The sequence below is a fragment of the Physcomitrium patens genome, chromosome 6 (genome assembly GCF_059467195.1).
Source record: "Physcomitrium patens ecotype Gransden chromosome 6, ASM5946719v1, whole genome shotgun sequence".
Lineage (NCBI taxonomy): Eukaryota > Viridiplantae > Streptophyta > Bryopsida > Funariales > Funariaceae > Physcomitrium > Physcomitrium patens.
This window is the reverse complement of record NC_143415.1, coordinates 14,265,135-14,292,845: the sequence shown is the minus strand read 5'-3', so window position 1 is coordinate 14,292,845 and position 27,711 is coordinate 14,265,135. Positions and strand designations below refer to the sequence as shown.

General features: G+C 38.9%; 2 protein-coding genes across 2 annotated transcripts; one reads left to right on the top strand and one right to left on the bottom strand.

The window, feature by feature from the left end:
- Positions 1-276: 276 nt before the first annotated feature.
- Positions 277-8,415, top strand: LOC112283147 (nuclear pore complex protein NUP93A). Its single transcript, XM_024521507.3, has 17 exons — positions 277-641; positions 987-1,078; positions 1,846-1,912; positions 2,262-2,321; positions 2,724-2,813; positions 3,043-3,309; positions 3,856-3,951; positions 4,159-4,293; positions 4,796-4,849; positions 5,048-5,134; positions 5,488-5,574; positions 5,681-6,416; positions 6,681-6,838; positions 6,959-7,140; positions 7,330-7,531; positions 7,724-7,813; positions 8,081-8,415. Exons 1-17 carry the CDS (start codon positions 537-539, stop codon positions 8,156-8,158), a joined length of 2,586 nt encoding a protein of 861 aa, XP_024377275.1. The 5' UTR covers positions 277-536; the 3' UTR covers positions 8,159-8,415.
- A 1,488-nt stretch (positions 8,416-9,903) lies between these two features.
- Positions 9,904-14,420, bottom strand: LOC112283146 (uncharacterized). The gene is made up of 4 exons (XM_024521506.3): positions 11,640-14,420; positions 11,326-11,454; positions 11,081-11,106; positions 9,904-10,952 (listed from the first exon to the last, which is right to left on the bottom strand). Exons 1-4 carry the CDS (start codon positions 13,619-13,621, stop codon positions 10,315-10,317), a joined length of 2,775 nt encoding a protein of 924 aa, XP_024377274.1. The 5' UTR covers positions 13,622-14,420; the 3' UTR covers positions 9,904-10,314.
- Positions 14,421-27,711: the final 13,291 nt, after the last annotated feature.

Sequence of the window (27,711 nt, the reverse complement as noted above, 5' to 3'; positions counted from 1 at the left end):
ATCTTAAAAATTATGATTATTTTTATCGTATTCTTAAAAATTAATAAAATTAATTTTGAATTCATTTTTAAGCATGGTGCTCCTGGATCCAGTTTATATTTGCGATCAGGCCTGCGATTGAAACATGGTGGATGGATCGCCTGGGTGACTAGGATCTGAGCTGGCACTACAGAACACCCCAACAAAAGCCTAGGTGGAACTCCCGCCAAAACAGGGGAGGGAGGTGGCACGAACTGAGACAAATCAAACCATTTCTCACCTCGTCGATATTTTAGGGTTTGAAGAAGCTCCTCGCTGAATACTCTCGGTGCTTTCCGACCATTGCCCTTTCGACTTGCAGGCTTCGGTTTGATCATTGTGAATCGGTACAGTGCTGCAGCCCATCGACGCCAGACAAAAGTGACTGTAAGAGTTGAGAGGATTTGGTCGTGAGTCGCACTGCGTGCGGAAGCTTATGACGCTGTGCGGGGGTGTTTAGGGTGGTGAGTGTGAGCTTGCCAGGGTTGTAGTTGGTGGATTTGAAAGGGTTGGCAACAATGGCGGGACGGGATACGGACATGCGGAGCTGGGCGGACCTGTTGCATAATTCGTCGCAGCTTCTGCATTCCTACACCCCTTCTGCTCCGCTCCCGCCCATCCAGGTACATTTCCTATCGACAGTTTCACTTTTGTTTTACGTTCTTTGGCGCGCACATGTTAGTATTCTGTGTTTCCTCTCAAATGCTCGTGTGAGTTTGAAAATGTATATGAGTTTGGAACTGTGAAAAGGACCTCTCACCAGTCTCATTAGATTTACTCTTATTATTTCTTGGTGGATTGCGTCATTGGATTGAGCTTCCAGATAATGCTTTAAGATAATCATTTCATGCTGGATCTATGGATTTGATTTGAAGTAGGATTTTTGCTTTGAAAGTGCGTGGAGGACATGTATTTTCTTCAGTGCAAGCAGTCATCCGCACTCATTATGTTATTGTTGCGTGGTCTAGAGGAGCTTGGAACAATTAGAGACGTTGTCTCGACAATTGAAAGCTCGCACTTCCCGTTACGAGGCTCCAAACGAGGCAATCGCTGCAACTAGGTACGTTTAAGTTTTATATGCATGATCGTATTTGGAGTACTTGCACTTCTTGAACCGGTATCCAGGGTGTCCCTCCTTGAAAGCGATAATTTAATCATCGAATGGATATATCCTTGTAGAGTAGCCCGGATGTGTTCCTACAATTTATCGCCAAGATTTAAAGAGTGAGAATCACAAGTCGGTTAATTGCCAAAAGCTTTTCAACAAACTCTCTTTCACATACTTCGAACCCAACCATACGTCGGCACATATCTACGCGCACCTGCTATGAATTTAGTCCTTTGAAGTATGTTACATTAGAAGTTTTTGTTCAAAGTCCTTGATTGAGATTAGAGCATGAAAACTGCAATTTGAAATCTGCAGAGAATCTTCAGGTACCCAGATTCAGTTACATATTGAGTTCCTGTTTAAACTTGTTCACAATGCCTGGCTGTCGTACGCGTGAAGCAGAGCAGAACGTGTTCACACACACGCACATATATATATATATATATATATATATATATATATATATATATATATATATATATATATATATATATATATATATATCTGAAACTTAAATTGCTCGAGAATCTGTCACAATGTCGTCATTCTCGTGTTTTGATAGACGCTTTGGAAGGAACTCGCATCAGATGTAATTTTTACGAACATGCTACATGAAGAGATGTTTTCCTTACCTCAGGTTGTGCCAATAACTTAACGTCTGTTTTGTTGAAAAGCCACCTATTTTATGGTACTAAAGACCCACCTGGTAACCATTGCAGATTGCTTGCTCGAGAAGGTATCAGCGCCGATCAACTAACGCGAGATTTGAAATCATTTGAACTCAAGGTTTGATTTATCAGTACCGAAATGATTGCATACCTGTGTAGGATTGAATCAATTGACTGTTTGTCTAGTATTGAGGGCTTTGAACTGTCGGATTTTTGGCGATTTGTGGGATATGTGATGAAAGAGTACCATAATGTGGCGACGAAGTAAAATGATCAGGAACGTACTTGCCTTTCTATGGTCTTTATATAATACGCCTGGCTCAATGCCTGTCCACCTTTCTTCGACCTTAAGCAGTTTTTATTTTATTTTATTTTATTTTGTCTTATTTATCGATTATCCTTTCGGTGAGCGAACTTCATAAACGATTTTAGCGCATTCTTGTGATTCTGCTTGTATTTATATGCAGACTTCCTTTGAGGATGTATTTCCCGTGGAGGCTACAAGTGTGGAGGAGTACTTGCAGCAGGTATTTAACCTTCTTGATTTCTCTTCATCATTTAGGTTCTCCTTTTCATGTTTGCCTTCGACTGGAATCACCGTTTTCTGGAATACATAGACATTTCAGAAAACAAGTCACTGTACTTCTTATCGTTTGATAAATACTGATGCGTTTATGCTCGTGGGCGTGCTGAGTTTCACCTATCTGCTACGTACAGGCAATTGTTGCTTTTGATCTGTCAGTTAAGTTATAAAAATTTAATATATCAAGTGTTTATCACTACGAGTAATGTCGTTGGTGTTGAGGCTTACTTGCTCTGGACACCACTCAGCAATGAAATTTACTGGCTCTTGCACATATCATTTCGTCCTGGATTGAAGTTGGATGGTACTAAAGTCCAAGCTCTTTTTTCTTTATTGAGGAGAGTAGGTACATGAAATGGCCATGGTGTCAGCAATTCAAGAAGCTCAGCGGGACAATCTCCGCAGCTTTGATTCTTACATGTTGAAGGTGCTGGAGGTGAGTTGATGATACCACTATGTAAGATTTTTTTTTTTTATCCATGCTTTATTTTATTTGATCGGGAATGTGGGCTCATCTGCTTCTTGCTTAACTTGCGTTTCTAATGTGATGCTCTTTTTGATTCATTTACACGCACTTTCATTTTGAACTTGCAATCATGAGATATAGTTGCTAGATTAGCTGTCCTTCGGCATTTTTGAATTAAACACCGATGCTTGTGAAACAGGATGACTGGATGAAAGAAAAACGAGAGTTCTTAAACAACTTAAGCCGATTACCACAGGCTCCATCAAATGTAGGTCAATCAGCAATTACAAATGCCATCCAGCCTTATCAAGGCTCTACTGCAATTACTCCGAGAAGGCTGCAGGACACTCCGCGTGGACAGGAAAATGTGTCAGCACAACAAAATGTTGTTTCAAAAAAAGCTGCAGCCTATGCAAATGTTGTAATGAGACTCAATGAAGCAAGAGAGCGTAGTTTGCCTTTTAAGGTACTCCAAGATTGCTGTTACGGACCCTAGAATGAATTCTTTCCTGTCGATTGTAGTCTGTCATACTTCGAGCTAAGTGTGCCAAGCATATAAGCGAACGCTACTTTTCTGGAAGGCATTGTTCAAACTGTTTGATCAGTTAGGTCAATACTATGACTTTGGTGATTGATTGGACCGTGATAGTTTACGTTTACTTCTTTACCGACATAAGTAACATGTGCTCGAGTAATGTATGATGAATCTGCTCGCATTCTTTTGTTTTGTGGGTAATTCTTAAGAGTATGAAAGTAGGAAATTCGTCTGCAATTAGAAGTTCTACGAGTGTTCCTATGACCTAGCGTAGTACGTATCATTTGCATGCTGAAGTACAGTTCTGAGTTTTGAATAACATTCAGAACTTTATCATTTGCTGTATATAAAGTGGTCTGAGAGGGTTGGTAATCAACTTAAGTACCATATTACCACCAAGTTACATCTGTTTTTAATTGTGGTTTTCATCTGCTAGGTTCTTAATGGGCAGTTTCATTTTTGTCTATTTGGATTCAGGTTGCAACTACAATGAAATCAGCATATGAGAGCACAGCATGGGAGACTACAACATCTAAGTCTGTGACCTTGACAAAGATATGGCACCTAATGCAGGTACTTTTATTTATACACTAGGGCTGGAAGTCATAATGGGATATTTTAGTCTTTAGTTTCCTTTTTGCCTGTCATCAGATCTTGTTTAAGACATAAGTTCAGTAAAATTTACGCTGTATTTCGTACTATCTTCTTTACTTATGTGCGGTCACGGATGGCGTTCTATCAATGGCTGCTGACACTCATCTTATTTCGTTTTGATTCCAGTCTATTTTGAGTGAAGACATTGATATGCCATCCAATGTTAGCAAAAAAGCTTGCATGGTAGCTGGCTCTAGAAGACACTTGGAAGCTGGTCATGAGAAGTACATACTAGACACTATCCACAACCACCCTGCCCAGGTACCTTCTCTTCTGTGGTTTGTGTAATGTATGCATTAGCTTGTGTCTTAGGGATTTTAGGCATACTGTACATTCTGTAATGTTTTCTGCACTTTATACTTGAAATTTTGATGGTCTACTGTATGGATTAACGAGTTATGCAGTGTTGTTTTTATTATTTTCTACGTTGGAAGCATTCATCACAGCAGAATGTTAACTAGGCCATTGAGTCTTGATGCTTTATTCGTTCCTTAGGACCTCTGGTGTTACTACCTTGCATATGTTTTATGTGTTGCTAGGAGATTTGTGAGACCTCAAATTTCAGTATTTCTCAGTTTGGTTATATAGATCATTTAGGGTTTTCCAAAGTCGTTGCATGTGCATTCCAAGCTTTTTAGATGACTGTTAAGTGTATTCGTTGATACTATTCCAGAGTCGTTATTGTGTGAAAGCTTTTGGTCCAAATTTTTCTTGAACTTTTTCTGTAGTATCAACATAATGAAATCGGAAGTTCCTGTAACAGGCAGCATTGGGGGGCTCAACTGGGAACTTGCAGCGCGTTAGGGCTTTTCTTCGTGTAAGTCGACCTCCCGTAATTTTGTTGCGTAATCGTATTGTTGCATTTTCGTTTCGAGGCCGCATGAGGTGGAGAGCTAGGAATGTTTATCTCGTAACGTTACAAATTGCGTTCAAAGTGAACGCAGCACCTAAACATTCGGCTGCGAACAATCTTACAATTTTTGGGTTGTGGTCTGGAAATCGAATGATCTCACAGGTACGCTTGCAAGATCAGGGATCTGTATTGGACTTTGATGCCTCAGATCTGCAAAGACAGCCTCCTCTGGACACTACATGGCATCAGGTAATTGTCAGATGTTACACCTGTGCAGTATGTACGTTACTTTCAGTTCGCACTGTCTACCGATAGCTTATATTTGCTGTTATTTTTTTCTTATTTAAAAATTACACTGCATTTTACAAAGTTAGTAACTGATATGATTGATTATGTAACCTCGTTTTAAGATGCAACCGTAATATCTCTACTCTTATCTTCTACACGTCTTTCTGTATCTAGATGTTCCGTAGCTCAGTCTCCAGGATTATATTTAGTTCAGAGAGGAGGTTCTATTCAGCACCAAATTTGCATGAATTAAATGGTTGGGAATTTCTTTAACGTGTTAAACTTCATCTGTAGTATTCTTTCCACTTGTGCAGATCTACTATTGTTTAAGATCAGGTTACTATGATGAAGCCTTATTGGTAGCCCAGCAGTCCAGGCTGAGCCGCACATTTGCTCCACAGGTACATGTTTAGACATTCGTCAGACACTGAATTCGTTGTTGGTTGTATTCATGGGTCTTCACACACCTAATTAAATATCAGTCTAATGTTCAGTGTGTTGATGCAGTTGTCAGAGTGGATTTCCAAGGGAGGTTCGGTTTCTCCAAATACAGCAGCTGCTATTTTGGAGGAGTGTGAGAGAATGGCTCGATCTGGGGATAGGGCAGGGAGAGGCGGATATGATAAGAAAAAAATGTTGTTATACACGATTGTTTGTGGGAACAGGCAGCAAGCCGATCATCTGCTTCGGGATATGCCATCCCTATTTAGCACCATCGAGGATTTTCTGTGGTTTCGTTTGGCCTTGATTGGAACGTCATCTGAATCGTCTTCTCAAGGACGGCCATCAGCTGATGGGTCAACCTCATATACACTTGAAGAACTCCAGGGTTATCTCACGAAGTTTCAACCCTCTCATTACACAAAGAATGGCAAGGATCCTTTGGTGTATCCTTATGTGCTCCTTCTGAGCCTACAGTTCCATGCAGCAGTTGTTTATATGATGAAAGAAGACAATCACGTTGACAGTATACACATTGCGATTACAGCTGCAGACTATGGTTGTTTTTCTGAAGGAAACAATGGGGTGAAGAAGCTAGGATCTATGGATGCTGCTTCCGAGGTAGCCAGTATTATCAGACACTATGCGTTGGCTTATGTTAGGCAGGGCAATATGCCTTTAGCATTAGAATACTACGCCCAGGCGGCAGCAACAGTTGGCGGAGGAGCGGTGGCGTGGAGTGGTCATGGCAACAGCGATCAGCAACGGCAACATCATCTGCTGCTTAAACAGCTCATGTCAGGTAACACTCCAACTTTGGTATCACTCCAACATTGAGACAGCGTTCGTTTATTTGTCGAATCGATCTCGTTGCATTTTGCCATCGATAGCTCAGCTATATCATTCTTAAGAAGTTGTATCAAGTATTACTTTTCACAATTCTAGGGTTCTTGCATATTTTACTTTCGCAGGGTGATCCTTGGTGGCAGTACTTTTTCCCTCATGCTGTTAGTTATTACGACAAAAGATCTGGCCTCTTCTGACGCTGTTTTAATCTACACTGCAGAACTTTTGCTTCGAGATGGTGGCATTCCGCTGCTGCTTGGTGGCAGAGGATCTGGTGCCGAGGGCTCTTTGCGACGTTTCATACCTGACCCGCAGAGCCAGCGCAATTTACTGATGGAGGCTGCTCGACAATGCCAGGAATCTGGCTTCCATGATAAGGTAGTATCCGTTTGCTGATCACTTTCAGACTTCCCTTAACAGAATTAGAGTTCCAGAAAAAAAATATATATAGAAAGAGAGAGAGAGATTTGTTGTCTGATCCCTTTGATTTGCTGGCAGGCCGTTGAGCTACTGAAGCGCATTGGAGAGTTTGCCACAGCCTTGGAGATTGTTAACCAGTGCTTATCTGATACAATTGCTGCTATGGCTAGTGGCCGTGGTGATGGTGACACCAAATCTTCAGGACTCATTCATGCTGGCAATGAAATACTTGAGGGGTTCAAAGTGGTTGGAGGTTCCAGGTCCAGATATGCCTAGTACTCTTGAATCTCATCTTGCCAAAGTTCCTCTTATCCTATGTATAAGGTCTTTTTTGGCGCTAGCAGTAAATTTTTTTTGTTATCGGTGTAGTATTATACTTGCATTCTACTCGGCCTCTACTTCTTGCTTAATCAACTCAGTCTAAAGTTTTCTGTTGTTCATGTCTGCAGTCTGCCAAATTCAGAACAAGTTGCAGCGCAACAGACTGCTTTTAGGCAGTTGGAGTCATTGCTTACATTTTACAGATTTACTCGAAGCGGGAGGTACAGTGATGCCTTAATGGAACTAGCCAAATTGAATTTCTTACCCCTTGGCACTCGGACTCCTGAGAGCAGCGCTGAAGCTTTGCGTTACACCTCACTCCATGTACAGGTAATACATCACAGCTCTAAAATCATCTCAGTTTGTAAATGCTTTCAGGTGGTCAAGTCATTACCGTTTCTAAATCCGCAGCGAAGTGATTGTACTAAATTTGGTGGAATGTTCTCGCTGAATGCATATTTTTATATAATTTCTGCCTCCCCATTTTTTCCACCAAAACCCAAATTGAACAAACATGTGCAGGCTTGCGTTCCTGATCTTCTTAGAGAAGCTCTCACCTGCTTGGACCAAGTAAATGATGCAGATGGAACTGTTCGGAGATTGAAGTCAAAGGTGCGTTTTGACCTCTTTATTGTGCTGCTGTCTTGATTGCGACTGAATGGTCCAGACATTGCGTCAAGAAGTGTCTTCGTAGTTCGGAACTGGTGAAGTTGGGCTATCCCAAAATTAGTTCTGGGCAGTGATGAAAACAGTATTTTGGACTGAGTGAGGCTACCAAGATTCTTTCCGATGGTCGTATTGCCTCTAGATCTCATGCTTTTAGGTTTTCACGATTGCTGTTGGCATTTAGTCTTATTGAAGGATGACCTGTGTTAGCAGATTGCAAACTTTATCGCAAATTCGTTGCCAAGAAATCTGCCTCAGGAGCTGTATGATCGAGTGGCACAAATCCTATGAGGTTTAGAGTGATGTCAATCACAGACGGCAATCTCCATCAGAGCACACCGGGGCTGCACAAGATGGCACCATGCGATTTTTCTTTTTAAGTCATACTGCAATTCTGAGTGCTTAGTATTCACCGGGTTTCTTTCTGTAATATATGCCCCAGCTAAACTGGACAAGATTGTTATGTCATGACAGTAAAATATGCTTCATCCGAGGTATATCCTCAGTTCGCTATAAATTCCGAAGGGAAGTAGAGTTTTTATCCTGAATTTGACGGATGTCACTGTGCGATCGAATAGATACCAACACCGGGATGTTTGCACGACATTTTTCTCTGCGCCAACATCAGAGAATGTTTATTAGGATTTCTATGTTAATTTGTTTTAAAGTATCTGAAAACTTTGCCCATTACGAAAACAGTATTTCTGACCAGTACGTGCCTCATCATTTGACTAAGGGGAATTACTCAGAAATGTTAAAAAGGGTCTCTTTCAAGTGAGCGGCATCTTACGGCTACTCTCGTCACGGTTTTCAAGCTCGACCAGGTCAATTATCAGTCCATGCTGGCACTTCGCTGTAGCTGCTGAAGCCGTCATCCCGCAGCACGTAAATCCTAAAGCTGTACACTGGAGCTTTCTACAAGAGGGATATCTCTTCACAGTCGACATGCCCCGCCATTTCACCTTCCGATTTCGTGAATGATAGTATCAAGGACCCAATTGACTCATCGTAGAGTAGGGCAGGGTGTCGAACATCAGACGCGATGGTCCTTAATGCTCACACCATGCACGTCACAATTCGTAGTTACGTTCTCCCACACAATGACTATCGAAGACTGGAGGCATCTTATCAAGTTACTGGACGTGCAGTGGACACATTTCCAGAACGAAAAGCACTAGGGCACTGGATCACTGCCAATGAAGGAAGAGGAACGTGAGGAGCTGCTCCTAACAACTGAAGTTGAAGAATTGCACAGATGAGAGCAACAGGTGACCTATTTGTTGCAGACTCGTGTCTAAAACGTGCATGTATACCTACTGTGAACAGCGTCCAAAGAAAAACATGTGTATGATCAATCTTCCACAGTGAGTAAAGCATTCTATTTCTTGAAGTCATCCTTCTCGTCTGCAGGAATGGCCTGATTTCTCCAGTATACGGCTGCAGCACTTCCGCCGAGCGCCATAGCCACCACACTCACGGTCGAGGAGTCGGCTACCAAGGGATTACTACAGGGTTTCTACGCAAACATGAACTCCAGAGCGGAGGATTTCATTCCACGTTCCATCGTGATAGTCTTGGAGGGCAATTCTCGGAACTCAAATACCTTCGACATCAAGTATCCAAGAATGAAACCGCCCACATGCAAGACGTAATTATGCTACTTGGTGCAGGTCATATATCCGCTTCTGCTAGCTCATGTACGAAAGTTATTTCGGGAGTGATGATTTTTCCTTGTCAAGATGACCTGTCTTGGTCCTTCATCCTTCTGTACAACATTGGGGTCCAGCCCATATTGTATTGACTGGACTGAACGTTACCAAGCAAATTGAGAGCTTTCGCATTCCGCATTTCGAAAAGGTGAAAGACGCGAAGCACCTGACAACTGGTACGTTATACTAGTTTTAACCAGTATTTGGCACCAGTGGTCATAAACTGTCAACTTCAAAGCAGTGCACAAATCTCCTCATCTTGAGAATAGACAGGTCGCCATATCGTCCATGCATGCGGGAAGTAGAACGGTGGTGCAATAGACAAACTTAAATGAAATTGTCCGGGCTGTTTTATGAAAATCCATGTCGAAACAAATTTGAAGAATCATTGTCGTGAGGGCAATCGTCCAATCACCAACTTCCTCTCTTGAAGAGTCATGATGCAATAATTCAATGCCCTAATCGCCACCGTCACTCCAATGCAAATAATCACTCACTAGCTATCCGTCTGATCCAGCCACTCCTACTTTATGTAAACGGACGCTAGGCACATTGAAACAATCAATCTAATGTACAGATTCCTTTCTTCCACTAGTTTTCTCTCAGTGAATGTATCAGATTCTTCCGTTGCACAGATCGTCGCAGACGACGATCCTTGTGTTAATTTGTTGGAGAAGATCGGCACCTTCGTCGGTCTCAATGAATAGGTCACTGTGCGCATATCATAAGGGCGACTAGCTACCTTCCTTGTTCGGACTCGAATGCAACCTCCATGATAGGCTCGGGGACGATGTCGCTTGATCCACACCTCATATGTTGCATTGCGTACATTTCTCGGGAATTTTGAGAGCTCGAGGGCCCTAACACACTCTGTCTGGCAACAGGTACTGGGTAATTGTCAGTGGTATCGATGATGGGAGTCCTGCTGCGGGGACCAGGGTTGCTACTTCGGAAGTAGCCTGATACAGAGGTGTGCTGTCGAAAGCTGCCGAAGAGGACGTCGTTCCATGAGTTGTGGGAAGAAGATCGAACTGCCAATGACTCGCCGAAGTTCTCCTCGCGGACCACCTTGTGGGGATTCTCGAGCGCCTTCAACACGTGCTTCATACTGGGTCGCTTTGAGGGTTTAGAGTTCAGACACGCCTTAGCAATGATGGCCATGGCCCAAACCTCCTCCATGAGATCTTCATCAACTATGAGAGATGGGTCAACCAGTTTGGGCAACCCTTCCTTGTCGTTAACATTGATTAAGGGAAGCGCCCACTCCAGCCATTGGTTGTTTGTAGAACCACTAATGCCGATTTTCCCGGACACGAGTTCAAGTAACACCTTGCCGAAGCAATAAACATCGTATGCACTGGACGCGATTCCATGACCTGCAGTAAAACAAATTCATTGCCTGTTAATATTGTACAGGATTCCCTTCACTAACTTTTTACACTCTACACAACCTTCTAGAGTGCACACATGGGATGAGCTGTAGCAGGAATGAAAGAGAACTTACTTGGATCAGCAGGGTCGTACGATGAACTGCAGTAACACAGACAAATAACATTGAGGACCACCCGTCAGTACAGTGCCAGCGTCGAGAATATGCTTGTTCAAGAAAACTGAAGCTTAAAATTAGCCACTACTCCTTGCACGGAGATAACATCTCCTAGTAAAGTCAACACAGCTAAGCCCTTTCGTCAGTTCTCCAGAGAAGTGACAGCTTCAACAGATAAGTATTTTGTGCCGATAGTTGCTCACCTTGAGAATCCGAACATACGGGATAGAATACTGGAGTGAGATTCCGAGTCCTGAGTTCTGGAGTCACTCAGACTTCCAATCCTGACTTCGTACTTGTCATCCAACAAAATGCTGCTTGCTCTTACATCTCTGAATAACATCACCACAAAACAAAGAAGGTTTAAGCTCCATCCTAATCTGCGTAGCTGCTCAACAATCAGCACGCGTATGATATGCCTAGTGTACTGAAATATGCGAATCCTCAAAGCTACTATGGCTTCTCTCGAGAGACACACATTCGATCACTTGGAGATCATTGATTGTAGTGTACGGACCTGTGAATTATAGGTGGACAGCACTCAGAATGCAGATACGATAACCCATCCGCAACGCCGATTGCAATTTTTAGACGTGTAATCCAGTCCAAAGATAGTAGCATATCCTCACAATGACCATGGTTGCTTCTTCTATGCAGCGACGTTGCCAGGTCGTTATTAGGGTAATACTTGTACACTAAAAATTTCTCCTCCTCGCGGTCGAGACATGTTCCTAGCAGCGAAGCCAGCCTGCAATGTGACACTTTATCGAAGATCTCTAGCTCCGACAAGTAGAGACTTTGCTTCACTTTCCGAAGATCTACTTTCTTCACGACAATGGCAGTGCCACTTATTTCTCCCTTGTAGAGCTCGCCGGAATGACCGACACAAATCAGGTTAGACAAAGAAAATCTGTTGGTGGCGCTCGAAAGCTGCGAGTAAGTGAATGTCTGGCCCCTACCGCCAGCAGATGACCCTCGCAAACTACCCATGGCACCGTCCCTGCAACGCCGCATTTGGCAGCGATGGAGGCAAAACACCATCAAACCCACAAACACTATCAGCCCCATTCCTCCAAAAACTCCAGCTAGCAGGGGAGTCAGCCGGTTGCCTGAGTGATCGTGTGGCAGCCCGGGAGTCTCCAAGGGTGATGCAACAAGCGAAGGCGGAGGAGGAGTGGCGTAAGAGTCGTCAATCGGAGGGGTGGCATTAAAGCTGAAATGTACTCCCATGGGAGCGTAGAACTTGGTGCAGGCGAAAAGCCGACGCTGCTTCTCCACTTGCGCTAAACAGTTCGTCCTCGTGACTGCTGACGGGAGGAAACCCGTTGGAACCGTGCCATTAAAATAATTCCCGGAAATATCCAAAACCGCGAGAGAGTGTTGAGACGCCACCTCTTGAGGCAGGGGGCCATAGAACATATTGTCGGAAATATTGAGCGTATTCAACATTGGCATTGTGAACAGCCCACGAGAGTACAGACCTTTAAAAAGATTGGAGGAGATGTCTAATACGACTAGGTTTTGCAACAGATTCATGGTGGAAGGGATGTCGCCGGTGAAGACGTTGTGATCCAGCTCCATAACGCTCAACTCTTTGATCCCTGTGATTTCCGCGGGCAATGAGCCCGAAAATTTGTTGTAAGAGAGCCTTATCACTGTCAAGTTGCTCAGCCGACCGAGCTCTGGCGGAAGTGGACCCTGTATATCGTTTCTTGACAGGTCCAGATAACTAAGAGCTGCCAAGTTTCCGAGCTCCACAGGAACACCCATATTGAGCATGTTTCCGGCCAAGTTAAGAAACTGTAAACTAGGAAGATTGAACAACAGAGGCGAAATGCCACCGGTGAGCTGATTACTTGAAAGGTCGATAGTTGACAAATAAGCGGAGCTCAGAAAAGGAATCGGACCCGAGAAGGCGTTCGAGGAAAGATTCAAGAAACTTAGGTTAATGAGGTTACCAAACGACTGCGGCAAGGGCCCACTTAGGCTGTTCTGTGCGAGAGTAAGACTTCCGAGGCGGACCAGGATACCAAAGTTGAGGGGAAGGGGACCTGAGAGTGAGCACTCGGAAAGATCTAGCGACTCCAAGCTCGTCAGGTTGCTGAACCACTCTGGAATCCCGCCTTCGAATGTGACCTGGGAAGCATTGAAAACACGAAGCATTTGGAGCTGCTGCAACGCCCACACATCTTGTAGAACCGGGGGCTTCGACTTTGGCGAATAACGCGGCAATCCTGTTAACAATATAGAATCAACATGACCATTCACGCACTGAACGCCTCGCCAGTACCAGCACGGATCCTCCTGCGGCTGCCATGCACTGTCCTCTACCCGCAGCTGCTCTCGCAACGTCAGCATTGCCACATTCTCACTCACTGACAGCGTCGTGGGTCCTTCGGCTACTGCGTCCACCGATGCGCAGTATAGCACTGCAGCGATTAAGATGCAATGCAACGCGATCGGTCTCGAGGCCCATACCGCCCAGACTCTCAGCCCCATTCTCCTCCAATCACACCTCACGCATTCTGTCTGTTTCCCAATACCTGTTTGGGTCCTTACCCCTCGGTCCTTCCCCTTCCTCCGATATCCCACCGTGCAAGACCTCACGAAAGCCAGCCCAGACTATATCCCCGTCCTACGGATCGACTGACTACACGATGATCCAGTTTGCACCTGAAAACCCCCAACCCTACCCTTCCTGTCCCAAACAGCAGTGCATTCGTCTCACACCTGTACCCTGATCAAATCATTCACACTACCACGAAGAAGCACCGCTCCACACATCGACACGATCACAGCATGGACTCCCCCGCGTCTCCGGGTGCGACGCCATGTACTGGAAACTGTTGTTGCTCATACGTACCTACATTGCCTCACTCTCCGAGCAACAACCACCCGATCGATTGCTGCAATGCAGGCAGCTGGTTGTAACGCTGCCCCTGTCTGAAACTATCGCTACATCTGGCCACCAGCTCCACCTCAGGTACGGCGGGTGGAAGGCGCGAGATTTGGGGAGGGAAGCCAAGGCAGAGCAAGGAGGTGCACACCAGCAGCAGCAGCGCTGGAGCAAAACCAACCTGCTCCGAAAGAGCGAGAGGCGTCGAGACCGGGAGGGGGGGGGACAGACCCAGTTGGAATGGGGACAGGGTCGGGTAACCGCAAGTCGGGCTCCGGGGAGTGTGTGGACGTGGGGGGGGGGGGGCATCCACGCTGGTGGAGCTAAAGTCGGCAGCGGATTCGCGCTGCAGTGAAAATCGCTCCTCGCGCGTCGCCTGGCATATCGCTCGTCCACCTCCGCCACTGGATAGCTAGCTCTTAGCAAGCCACGGCTTTGCTAAGAGCAATCGGATGAATGCCGGGGCCACGACCAGGCGAAGAAGCCAGGCAGCGAGCGGATGGATATGACCTTCACTGCATTTGCTGCTACGCCAGGAGCAGCAGCGGCAGCAGCAGGTCAGAGGGAGCTTCGCTCGATACGTGTGCATCATACGATGAGGGCTCGGCTCTTATTTTTGGACGTTCCCAGATATGGACTTTGCTATTGCGATTGCTCGGGATTCAAATTGTAGACCCACTTTTCCTCTATATTTAAACCTCCTTCTCAGGCTTGTGTTTTCAACGCCAGGCCAGGTGTGCTCCCTCCTCGTCCTTAACATTGTCGCCTGTTTTGAGCCTTCATTTTGAGGTTTTCGGATTGCTCACTTGTTCCTCACTAGAGAAGAAAAGTGCCTATTCTGTGCGTATGTGTTTTGTATATATGTGTTATAAGTTTGTGTGTTTATGTATGTATGTATATACTCGCATAGTCGGAATGGATTGGGTAAACTCTGGTGTTGGTTGTGAGTTTGTTCTCACCAAGGTTGTCGATGTGTGGATTTTGTTTCTTACAACAACAAAAAAATATATAAATAAAAATAAAATAAAAAACAACAACAACCATCCTGTTGTCTCCCAATCCATTACGCTGTCAGCCATTTCCTTGGAATATGTACACCCAAGTAATGAATATTCATACAGGAGCACATGTGCGTGTATTTCATTTTCTATTCGAAGCGAATTTTTCGTTTATTTCCTAGCTGCACACAAAAAAAGGTTGCGGCATTTACACAAATTTTACTTATTATTGATACTATCATTGTTATTATTTACTCATAGCATTAGCACATACCATTTAGCATCCATCGAGTCTGTTATTAGCGGGTGAACATGGAGGTGTTATGAATTCTGTCACAAACCTCATGCAATGTACTATGTTGAGATTTTTTATTTCTTCTACATGTCAACACTCTTCTTACACAAACATTTTTTAGGTTCACTTGGCTTTGGAGATATGTAAATACATAGAGGTATTCCACCTAGAATAGTTCATGTTTATGAAGATAGAAATACTTGGTTTTTGCACACATTTATCATGATAATATATACATATTATGCAAGAGTGTTTACTTGTATTCTTTTTTCAAATTGATTTTTTGAACTTGTGGAATCTAAAACCAACACTTTAGATTAAGTTTGACAGAACTAAAAATTTATTAATTAAGGTATAGAATTGTTATGAAGTACTAAACATCTGATTCATAATGTACACAAAATTCAATGTGTGAGTTTTTTGATTTTGTATCGAATGCAACAAGGAGAAATTTCATTCTTGATTTCTTAGAAGAATTTTTTTTGCAAACTATGATAATTAAAAAAATAATTAGCTTGGTCTATTCAGAAAATGAAATTTGAAAACTGATATTGAAAATAAAATACATATGTATTATAGAAAAGTTCAAACAATAGTCCATGACATAGGTGTTATTCTCAGTAACAAATGAAGTGAAGTTTAGAGGCCTTGTTGTTTTAGTAACAGTAAAAAATTTTAAATAATTACTTAAGTGAAAAAAGCATCACCTAAAAAATAAATTGGAGTTGTGACTATGTCATATTTTATTTCTTTCTCATCCGTGTTTCTTATTTATTTGAAAATCAATCCACTTGCAACTGATATCTCCTAAAAAATAAATTGCATCTTTTGGAGGAGGATGAAACCAACTTGAATAAGCTTATCCCAAATTAATATCTACAGTGTGCAATTAATTCACATGCTGTACATGTTCAAAACATGAAATTGTCATATTAATAATAATAAATAGAGAAAAAGTTCACTGAAACAATGGGTTGTGCAATGACATGTTTGGTAATTTTCAATTTTATATGCTTGCTTGCATGTAGAATCTATTGAATAAGTGTTAAACACATTCTTTCAACATTTTTTTTGTTGAGTAATTATAATATTACAAGCAATCAGTTGTGCTCTAAAATATTCATAAGAATCAATTATAGAGATTCAACTCACAATGTTCAATTGAACAATTACACAAGACAATTTTAAATTTTAATTAGCACAGCTTTTTCACAAACAGTAAATATTCCAGAGTTAAAAGAAACAAGTTAGATGTGTGTGTGTGTGTGTTTGTATATATATATATATATATATAAGCATATTCAAGAATTGCAGTTTGGATCAATATTTGAAAAAACTCAATCTATCACCAAAAAAATATTGATTTGGAAGTTTGTAGTGACATGTATTAACTACATACAGTGTATTCAAAATAAAGTACATTAATATATATTTAGAACAGGTGTATTGCAATATTTTCTTTTAAAGATGGAAACAGAACAGATTGGATATTTTTAAACACAATAAGATTTAAGAATTGCAAAAATAAAAATAAAACATAAAACATAAAATATAAAACATAAAAAAACATAAATTTATAAAAATAAATCAAAAAATAAATAAATAAACAAAAACAAAATTGCACAATGAAAAATATTAATGACACTAGCAATTGTTTTGATTGGTTATTTATTTGTTTGAATTGAGATTGCAATTTTTCTTGGAGATCATTTTGAACACTCCAAACAATAAGTAGCAATATACCCAAAAATAATAATTTATGTCTACATCCTTCTGATCCAGTCATTTTTAATTTTATTTGTTTATCATCATGATGGAACCCAATCCAATTGATTCTAATCCAAGATTATTGTTTATATATATATATATATATATATATGTGTGTGTGTGTGTGTATGTATGTACATATGTATGTATATATATAAAGAGAGAGAGAGAGAATAATGGAAAAAGATACTTCATCAAATAAACAAATCAGCTATTATATACCACAAAGTATTTTAAAAAATGGATTCTAGAAGCTTTTAAACATTAGTTAGAAAATAAACAGTGGTTGAATGGTGTAATTTAAATGAACATGTAGTGACAAGCACGAGAATGCTACCTAGAGTGAAATAATATATATATTGAAGAGCCACATAAAGCTCAAATCGTTTACAAATATGTATATATATATATATATATATATATAAATATATGACCATCCCATTCTTCACAACCAATCCCCCTATCAATAACCTCCATCTCCGAAAGAAGAAATCTTGTGTGTCTAGAAACAGAGTTTGGTGTCATGAGATCAAATTATATGGCATCCACTCCGTCGATGATTGTGGTTGTCATTTAGTAAAGGCAGGTTAGCCAACTCATTCATTCATACGCCAGAATTAGGGCAGTCGTATTGAATGCGGGAGCATGGGTTCTGCTCACCTCGGGTTTAAATATAAGCCCCCGAGGAGGGACGGGGACGATCGAGTCGGCGACATTCCCGCAGGAGAGAGGCACAAATCCGGCACACACGAGGTCAACTGGATCTTCACCAATCCAGTTCTCGACACATCACGGAGTAGACCGCGCATGGTGTGGAGGGAGCCCCGAGCCGATCGATGAATGCATTGCGGTCAACCAACCAGGCTCCTGGTTTTAGAATTATAGATGTTGACTATCCGTTAATCATGTTTCTCTCGTTCTCTCTCGTTCACTCCGTGTGTATACACAAGTGGGAGACGCTGGAGAGCAACAGTGAGATTCCTTGGCCGCGAGTTTTACGAGAGGGAAGTGTAGTGTAGAGGAAAAGAGAGGAGAGGAGAGGAGAGGAGAGGAGAGGGGGGAGATGTTCAGAAGATGGCGTTTGGGTTCTGGCTTTTGGCAGTGCTTTTGATGGCTGGGGCTGTAGTGCACCATAGTCTTCCGGTGTGCATTGAGCTGCTGTTGACAGCTAGCGTTTCCAAAAGTACAGAGTGTGTTCCCGAGTTTTCGCCTTAGGATTCGGAGATGGTGGCATGCGAAGTGTTGTCGGACTTGGAACGTCATTGAGTCAGGAAACTTCCTCGGATTTCAAACGACCCGCTGGTGTGATTCTTTCTTGTCAGCCTTGGTGTTACTGCTTGCTACTGAGCTCGTGATGACCAACCTCTTGGTAGGACTATTATCCGCATCTGGTTCCTTTCTTCATGTTTCAACCAAGTGATGGTGTCCCTCACACTCGAGCCAGAAGGTGAGTTTCTTTCTCCTACTGAAGCGTGAGATCGAGACGAAATTCCTTAAAATCTGCGTCTCCTGTCATGCAATGCATGCGAATCGCTTTGTGCCTTTATGCAAGTTTGTAGCGGAGCTGCGGGAAAAAACCCTTAACTCCCACCTTGATTCAACTTCGGTTGGGTGTACATTCTACTCCGATCCTTCTTCAGATCCAACCACTCAAGCCAATGCCACTTCTCTCTGCTTCTGAAATAAATTTGCTGCAACTGTATGGAAACTCGATACGGGTGGCGCAGCAGGGTTCCAAACCCAATCTGCGTAAGATCGTTGCTCCTACGCTGACGTGATTCAGTTGAGCTCCGGAGTGATAGATGCCATGCTCATGACTGCCACTAGCAGACCAGCCAAGGGGCTCCGCGTTATTATTATTATTATTATTATTGTCGCATCATTGAGCAGTTTATTGGACCATCAGTGACAACCAACCCTGGCCGCGAGCCCTTGACGACAAACAGTGCGGTTCACTCCTGGCGACGCAACACTCCAGATTCAACCTCAGTGCAGACTCAAAAACACATGCTTGTATGAACACTTCGAGGTAACCCATGAATCTTCAGCAAGGCTCAGATGGATTGCAGAAATAAGCAACAGTGTGTGTGAGAGGAGCTCAGATGCTCGGCGGAGCTCCCCCTCTTCCATGAGTCGGAGCAGCGGCAGTCGCTCACACTCTTCCCACCTCCCACCACCGATCCGGATTGAGACTTCAACGAATGGCTCAAAACATCCTTAACAAGTGATTCAATTTATTCACAAAGTCATAACGACTTGCTATATATGTATACACACAGATGTACACACATAAATTCTCAGTATTGCATCCTAATAGCATTTCTAACAATAAATTAATGCATTAATGGGTGAGAGATAAATGCTATTCTGATTACATCATACAGTCAAACTACACCTTGTCAAGAATAAGATCGTAAAATTGAATTAATCCATTTCAATGGACTAGTCATTTTGTTTTTAGTCAACAATCAAAGAAAAAGGTTATAAAAATTAAATGAACAAAAAAAATAAAAAATAAAAAAATGACTTTGCTTGACCTTTTTATTATTTGTCGACTTTCTTGAATGCTTGTACTGCTGGATAAAATTCTGTGTGTGTTTTTCTCTGTTCTAGAGAATATATATATATATATATATATACACACACACACACACACCAAGTTTGTATTGAAAAATGATGTTATTTATCCATTGCTCTTAGTGCACAGAACAATCATTACACATGATTAAAGTTTTTTCCTGGAACCCCTCTCTCTCTCTCTCTCTCTCTCTTTTCTTTTTTTTTCATTTTTTTTTTTACAAACTGAAAATTGAACAAATACTCTTAACCAATTAAAATCATTTGATAAGTTACTATTTGTTTCAGTGATGACAAGTGCAAGTTGTTGAAACTCTAAACAAGTAAGACAATCGTTTCACGTTTAGACTGTAGTGGATTTGTTTCTGAAAATGTTTGTTGTCTATATTTAACATGGAGTGAGTGTTCACTGCACCATCCAAATGAGGAGGGTTGGAAATAAGGTGGGGTTGTGGCACAACAACACTGTCATCAACAAAACCCACAAGGGTTCTATTACCAGGTGGTGCTAAATTAGACCCAGAGCTCAGTTCCTCAAGGTTAAGTCTCCTGAATCCTTCTGCATACCCACGTTGAAAGTGTTCGCTGGTGGGTCCAACTGTAATTGGGGTGCTGGGCTCATTCATCCTTTTATGATCAACTTCCATCGTTCCTCCAAGCACCAGGCATCTTCTAATCTAACCCTAATTTCCAAAAGTAACAACTCTAGATTTTCATTAATCAAATCCAAAGTTTTAGAGATCTCCGAATGTGGAAATAAACGATGGAATTGCCTTACTTATGTGTGACACCAAAGGTTATTACTCATATACTTAATTTAGGTTCCATTTTGGATTGTCAAAAGTGATGAGAAAGGCTCTTGCGAAGCTACGAGGTTCATAATTGAGACAGAGATCAAGGGAGAGGCTCGTGAGGAGGCTTCTCTAAGTGATGCTGGTCATGCTGTGGTTTGCGTTCGCAAACGGTCCAGTGAAAAGTACTTTAAAAAAGTGTTATCCATTATGTTTAACTTCCAATGGATGAGATCTATTGAAGTTCATGTTACATCTGTTTACAAGTGTGTATATATATGTGTGTGTGCCCGCTCCCCACTTTACTCTTTAAGATTTACAACTTCACTCCAAACACAGAACAGCAAATCCTCGAAAAATCTCTATGTTCTCCAATACTTTGGCATTCAAAATGAGGTATGCAAATGCGTTTTTACCGTAGGAGAATGAGATTGTATTTATCACTCTAATATCCACCATACGATTTTTTTTTACTGAAGGTGAACAAAACGCGAAGAGAAAAGAAAAGCCTGGAGACCATAATAAGAAAATCGAGCTTTATTTATATATAGACCCTGACCCAGAAAAAGGAATGATAGAAGCAGGATCGAAACCCAGATGACTATGGTAGCGTTCTCAGCCTTCTAAAGCGCACCAAGCCTCCAAAGTTGGAAATATCAACTAATTTAGCCATGCTTCTAGAAGTTGTTGATAGAGACCCACCTGGCAGTTCTGATCTTCTCCACATTAAGGCTTCATTTCTCAGTCTCTCCCTTCTGAATTTAGTTCAGGGCTGGGCTTGCCCTAAATCCCCCCCAGCCTGGCTATGGACCAACCCACAAAAAGGAAAGCCTGGCCTGCCTGTTTGCTTTTTTCCCTCCTTCCAAAGCGGACCCATTTCCTTTGGTGCTTTTGAAAGGGGTTCCCAGTTCCGCAGGATACTTGTTTATTATTGTGTGTATGGAAGCCTTCCTCATATCTTGCGCTCCAAGTTGGAAATGGATGAATGTGATTGGATGAAACATGTTTCATCTGGCGGGATCGTAAATTGGATGTTAGTTGATGACGCCGGTGGTGAGCTGGACTGGGCTCCGAGACCTTTGGATTGGATTTGGCTGTTGGGGTTTATATTTTCCTCCAGCCAGCCAAAACCCACGAGTTTTTATTTTATTTTATTGATTTGTCTTTCCGAAATGTGGTTTTTAACTTTATTGCAAAAAGATTGTTTCAATCCATAGCATGTGCTTAAAAAAAGTTTGTGGTTGAAAAGTGATTAGTCTTTATTTAAATGTTGTTTAAAAAAAAAGTTTCAGTTTCAGTTTCAGTCTCAGAGAATAAAAATTCATTAAATATGCATGAATGATGATTTTACATAGAAGGTTCATTGACAGATACTTGACATGCAGTATTAGATACTGCTTTGCTTTAAGTTGGGTGTAATTTTCAGACTAAAGTTTATATGTATATAAATATATATATATATATATATATATATGTATAAGAATTTCTACACACTTATACACACACAACAGGAAAAATATCAAAGTTGTTTAATGAATTCATTTCTTTCAACTTTCATGTTCAACTTTAATCTATCTGCATTACTTATTTGTTGAAAGTCAACTTTGTCATTTATAAAATACAACTATTTTGCTAGGATCATATCATGAATTATTTTATTCTTGTTAAGTGTTGTAAGAATGCTAATGAAACTATCTGATATAATTTTCCATGCTTTTGAAGGATACAATGTGGTTTTGGAGTAGCACTCTATACTCATGCATAGTGCAATTGTAAGCTTGTGCAAATCACACATCATGTCTAGAATATTACAATCTATGTCTAATCATTCTAGTGAAAGTATTGTATTCCTTTGGCACTCTTTATTCACATCTCTTCATACAACTAAAAGCCTTGAGTAGTGGGATATGACAAAATTATTATTACAAAATTACCAAATTGAACTGGAGCTTGTAGCTACACTAATCAGCTTAGGCAAGTATGCTAAAATCCATTCTATCAAAGCTACACCAAAGAAACAACTCCTAATTGATTTATCTTATAGATGCACAAGTTTTTTGGTAAATAAAAAAGTCCTAATAGCACAAGTAGATGGGAATAGAATCAAGAAGGAGATGGAACACTATTCATAATGTGTCACCATTGCTTACTTTGTGGGAGGATGACAAAAAATAAAATAAAATGTAAGACTAGGTAAATTTCATCCAAATTGAAATATATTAAAAAAAAAAAATAGTTGAATAGAAATTTGGAGTATGGATTCTTTTAAGTTTTCAATAAAGATGAAATATCCACATATAAATTGCTTATTTGAATATCCCACTTCTTTAAATATGGCATATACATTCTTCAACCATAGATTCTAAGTTTTAAATTGGAAAAATTAGTTGGTATAAAAATGCCAATATGAGTTATACTTAAGACAGTTTTAAATAAATTTTTGAATAATACATAGGAGATAGCATAATGTCTTGGTCTTTCTTGGACAAGGATCAATAAAATAGACATCACATAGATCAAATTTTTAATATGGCAATCATTATAGATACAACCTATGATTTCACTATTACGTTTAAGAATCCAATTACCAACTCTGTAACTTACTTACAAGTAGATTACAATAACCTATCTATTAGGTACTAGTATTGAAGTAAATGAATTAAAAAATGTATATAATATTTGGATAAGTATGTTAAATCAAGGGTCTTTGCTGATAATAAGAAATAGAAGTCCTCAAAGAACAACAAGATATGAAGATGGTATTATCACAATGATACAATAAGAATTATTTTTAATAAATAGAGTAGATAATAACATAAATAATATAGATGAGCAAGTAAATATTGAAAACAATTCAAAAAGAGAAAGACAACTACCATTTTTGTTAAGACATATGAAAAAGATGGATTAAATAGAAAAAGTGGAATCCATTGCAATGAGTATTGGGAGGAATATCAAGGATTCTTCAATACAAATCTAACCTAAAGACACAGAAGAAAATTTGACTGTCCAATAGAGGATAAAAATTTGTTCAATATTGACATAAAAAAAAAAAAGAGTCTTGTTCAATATTAAAACTTGCATTAAGCATTGCTATGCTCCAAACCTTTGTAATATTGGGCGTAATGCAGTTTACAATAGAAACTGGTTTACTAGGGACCATGCACTCACAAGAGACAATTAGAGAAACTTCACGACAAATATACAAGGCTCTTACAGAATACCTATTATCAATTCTTAAAGAATGACTTAAAAAGCAAGGAATATCAAATGAAGGATGTAGTTCACCACTACTACTTAGGCTAACTATTGAAGAAAAAGAACTTTGAAGTCACAACATACAATACTAACAAGATTGCATACAAAGAAAGTATAGAATAAGATATCTTTTACTTATAACATGAATTATTAATAAGTAGTAGTTTCTACTTTAAAAGATAACTTCTACTCTTTGACTTTAACATACATGGTCTTAAGATCCTTTGGCATCTTACTTATCACAAAAATATCCTATATCAAATACTAATTATTTTTATTTAATTTTTGAATATTTCTTAGTTGATACTTTGTTCTCTTGACTTTGACTCTTGGCCCTTGACCTTCTTTTATATCTACAAGATACCCTTTTTATATACTAAAAATTAATTCTTTGACTATTAATAAGTTATTTAAGGTAATATCTTTTACAAAGTAATTTGTTTCATGAATTCTTTCTTGTCAATTACTTTGTTCACAAAGTCTATCTTTTACAATGTATTTCATTGTTGAATAACACTTTGGATTCTTTGTAAATGTAAGACATCTTTGATTGTCATGCTCCATTGGAGTTGCTTCTATTTGTACTATTCCAATATCTTCTAAAAGTTATCTTAGCCATATTCCCTCTATTACACTATACCTTGCTACTATGTGCTCTTCTTCTAATTTTGACATTGTAATTGTTGGTTGTCTCTTATAATTCCATGAAATAGCACTCATTCCAACAAAAAACACATGCCTTGTTTTTGACCTTCTATTATTTGTAGCTCTAATCCAATCTATATTACAATAACCATACAAAGTAATGTTGTCACCTCCAAGGTAGAATTTGAAAAGTAAAGTGCCTTTTAAGTACTTCATGATGCTTTTGATAGTTATCTAATGGATTTGTCTAGTCTTTGATATATATATATATATATATATAGATTTATAATACTCATTGTATATGCAAGATTTATCTTTAAATCAATCATTGCATACATAAGTAAGTCTATTGTTGCTTTGTATGGAACACCTTACATTTAACTTTCAACTTCAATAAACTTTTCATCTTCTGAGCTTCATCTATTCCAAATTAGCTTCCAAAGGTATTCCAATAAGCTTACACTCTTCTATGTTGAATTATTTCAACATCTCTTTAATATACTTGCTTTGGCTTATTATAATGGTTTTGTTAGTATGATCTTTTATAAATTCAACTTCTAAATAATAGTAAAGTTCTTCCAAATCATTCATCTTATATTTTTTTTTTTAACTTTATCTTCAATTAATCCATCATCTTTAAGGTATTAATTAAGATGTTTAAATCATCAATATAAAAGATAAAAATTAATATAAAATTATTTGATTACATCATATATATAGAATGATCAGCCTCTTTTCTTACAAATCTTTCATTTACAAAGAATGTGTCAATATATTGGTACTATGTCTTTGGTGATTGTTTGAGCCCATAGAAGGATTTCTTCAACTTACAAAGAAGATTTTTGCATTCTTCAAAAAATTCTTGAGGGTGATCCATGTAGATATTTTTTTTGAAGTTTTAATTCAAAAAAACTATTTTCACATCCATTTGATGTATTTTCAAATCTATTGCTGCTCTAATTACCACAATGATTTTAATAGTAGTGATTTTGGCTATGAAAAAAAATATCTCATTGAAATCAATATTAGCAACTTATGAATAGCATTTAGCAACTAATTTAGCCTTATATCTCATAATATTACTTATTTCATCTCTTTTAGTTCTAAATACCCACTTATAACTAATTAAAAATTGATTTGGTAGAAGTTGAGTCAATTTCTATGTTATATTGTCCATAGCATTCTCCTACTTCATAACATCCATAGATTTCATTTTATCACAAAAATTTAATGAATTAGCAAAGAGTGTAACATTGATATGTTCTTTATTTACTTAAAAAAAAATGTGGTTCTTCTATTATTCACAAAGTTTTTTTTTTTTTTTTTTTTTTTTTTTTTAAATCTCTGATACAATATTTTTTTCAATCAATCAAGATTCACCCTCATGCTTTCTAAGGTCCTTTGCAACCTTCTTATTTTTAAAAATTTGTCTCTTTATATTCAAAGATTGTGAAATAAGACTAGATTATTTCAAAAATCTAAGTTCCTTCTAATCCATAGCAACATAAGGCGTCATTACAAAATAGGAAAAAATAGACCAAAAAAAAATTGAACGAAACTAAACAGAATAGGATATGAAAGACAAAACTGAGGAAACAAAAATATAATAGAAAAAATCTGAACTAAAAGATGTAAAATCAAACTTTACTAAGAAAAAGGGTCCAAAGCCATACTTCATCAGATGCCTCGAAAGACCCTGGCCAGTCCTATTTATACCTTATCCTACCATCCTAAACTTTTTAAAATATTCATAGGTAGTGACCTCTACCTAAATAAGTATCTTAAATTCTTTTTTTAGAATATTCTATATTAGATCCTATCTAAATAACTATCCTAAGTTTTTTTTAGAAGGTTCTATGATGGGCCCATCTAAATAATTGCTCTATTTTTTTTAGAATGTTCCACAATAGATTCTACTTGATCCACTAACCTAATTTAATTCTAGGAACTTCCATGGTTCTAACTATCTATACAATTATCTTATCTACACTTTTTTATAGTTAATCTCTCTCCACTAATGTGGAACGTCCCTACAAGTAAGTCTTTGGTTGTAGATTGTCTTTCCTCTTTACTTAATATATAGGTACAAAGAGTCACATTGTATCCTCTATTTTTAAAAGAGATTGTCTTTACTATCCTATCAACTTTCTTATTTTCCGTCTCTAACTATGGTATACCAATGATAACATAATATCTTAGCTTTTTTACCTTGAATCTCTCTCCTAAGACATAGATGTCTGTTGATCTTAAGATTTCTTTTTCACATGTCTCACTCAATAAGTTCTCTTGATCATCTGCAAGGTATATACTTCTTCACTTGATTTTCTTGGTTTTAATTCGAAGTCGGTCAATAATTTCAATTGAAATGCAATTTTTTTATAGAGCGACAATCTACAAGTACTCAACATGGTTGTCTTCTTATTATTTCCATTAAATGCACTAATTGAATCTTTTTATAGTTTAGGATTTTAGTTCCAACTATTTCCTTGGAGAAAAGAATTGATAAGAGTCAAAAAAGTTTCATTCTTACTTCTATATATATATTATCTACCTAGGAGCTATATAGCAACTTTCTGTAGGACCTCCAACATGTATTAATTTTGTAAGTCACATGTCTTAACTTGCAAGGTAAGTTTTTCATATGTGCATCACATAGTTAACTTATTCTACAAGCTATCCATACATATCATATGTAGCTAAGTTGTTGACTAAGTTTATAACCTAAAAATCAACCATAAAAATATTTAAAGTCAAAATCGTATCTATGAAGCTTTTAGAAAGCTTTTCTAGAAGATATTATAAAATTAATATATTTTTATTTATTTTTATCTATTTTTACTTAATCTTATAGGTAATGACTAAAATAAGTATATATATCCATGATATTATCCATCCTTCTAGGCACAAGTTCCATAAGGTACAATCATCATATGTTGAAGAAATCTTAAATGCAAAAAATTATGTTTGTCACATACTCTGATCTTTATTCTCTTTGAAGATGGTTGATAGGTCCTTTCAACTATTGATAATGTCTAATATCAAGGTGGAAAGACCATCCTATTATTTGATCATTTTTGATACATTCATAACTTCTTTCAAATAGAACATTTGAAATATCATGAAAAATTGTTCCTTATCTAAATCTTTTCCTTGTAGGAACTAGGAACAAAGAAAAATAGAACAAGAGAGCTTGATCATAGTGCAACTCCTAGAATACAATTGATCAAGGAAAACATCCTCAAAATTTAGAGATCCAACTTATACAAAAAATAAAATAAAAAATAAAAAATAAAAGAGTAAAAAATGGCTCTAGTACTTGCTATAAAATGTGGAGCTTTGGTACTACAAAAAAAAAAAAAGAC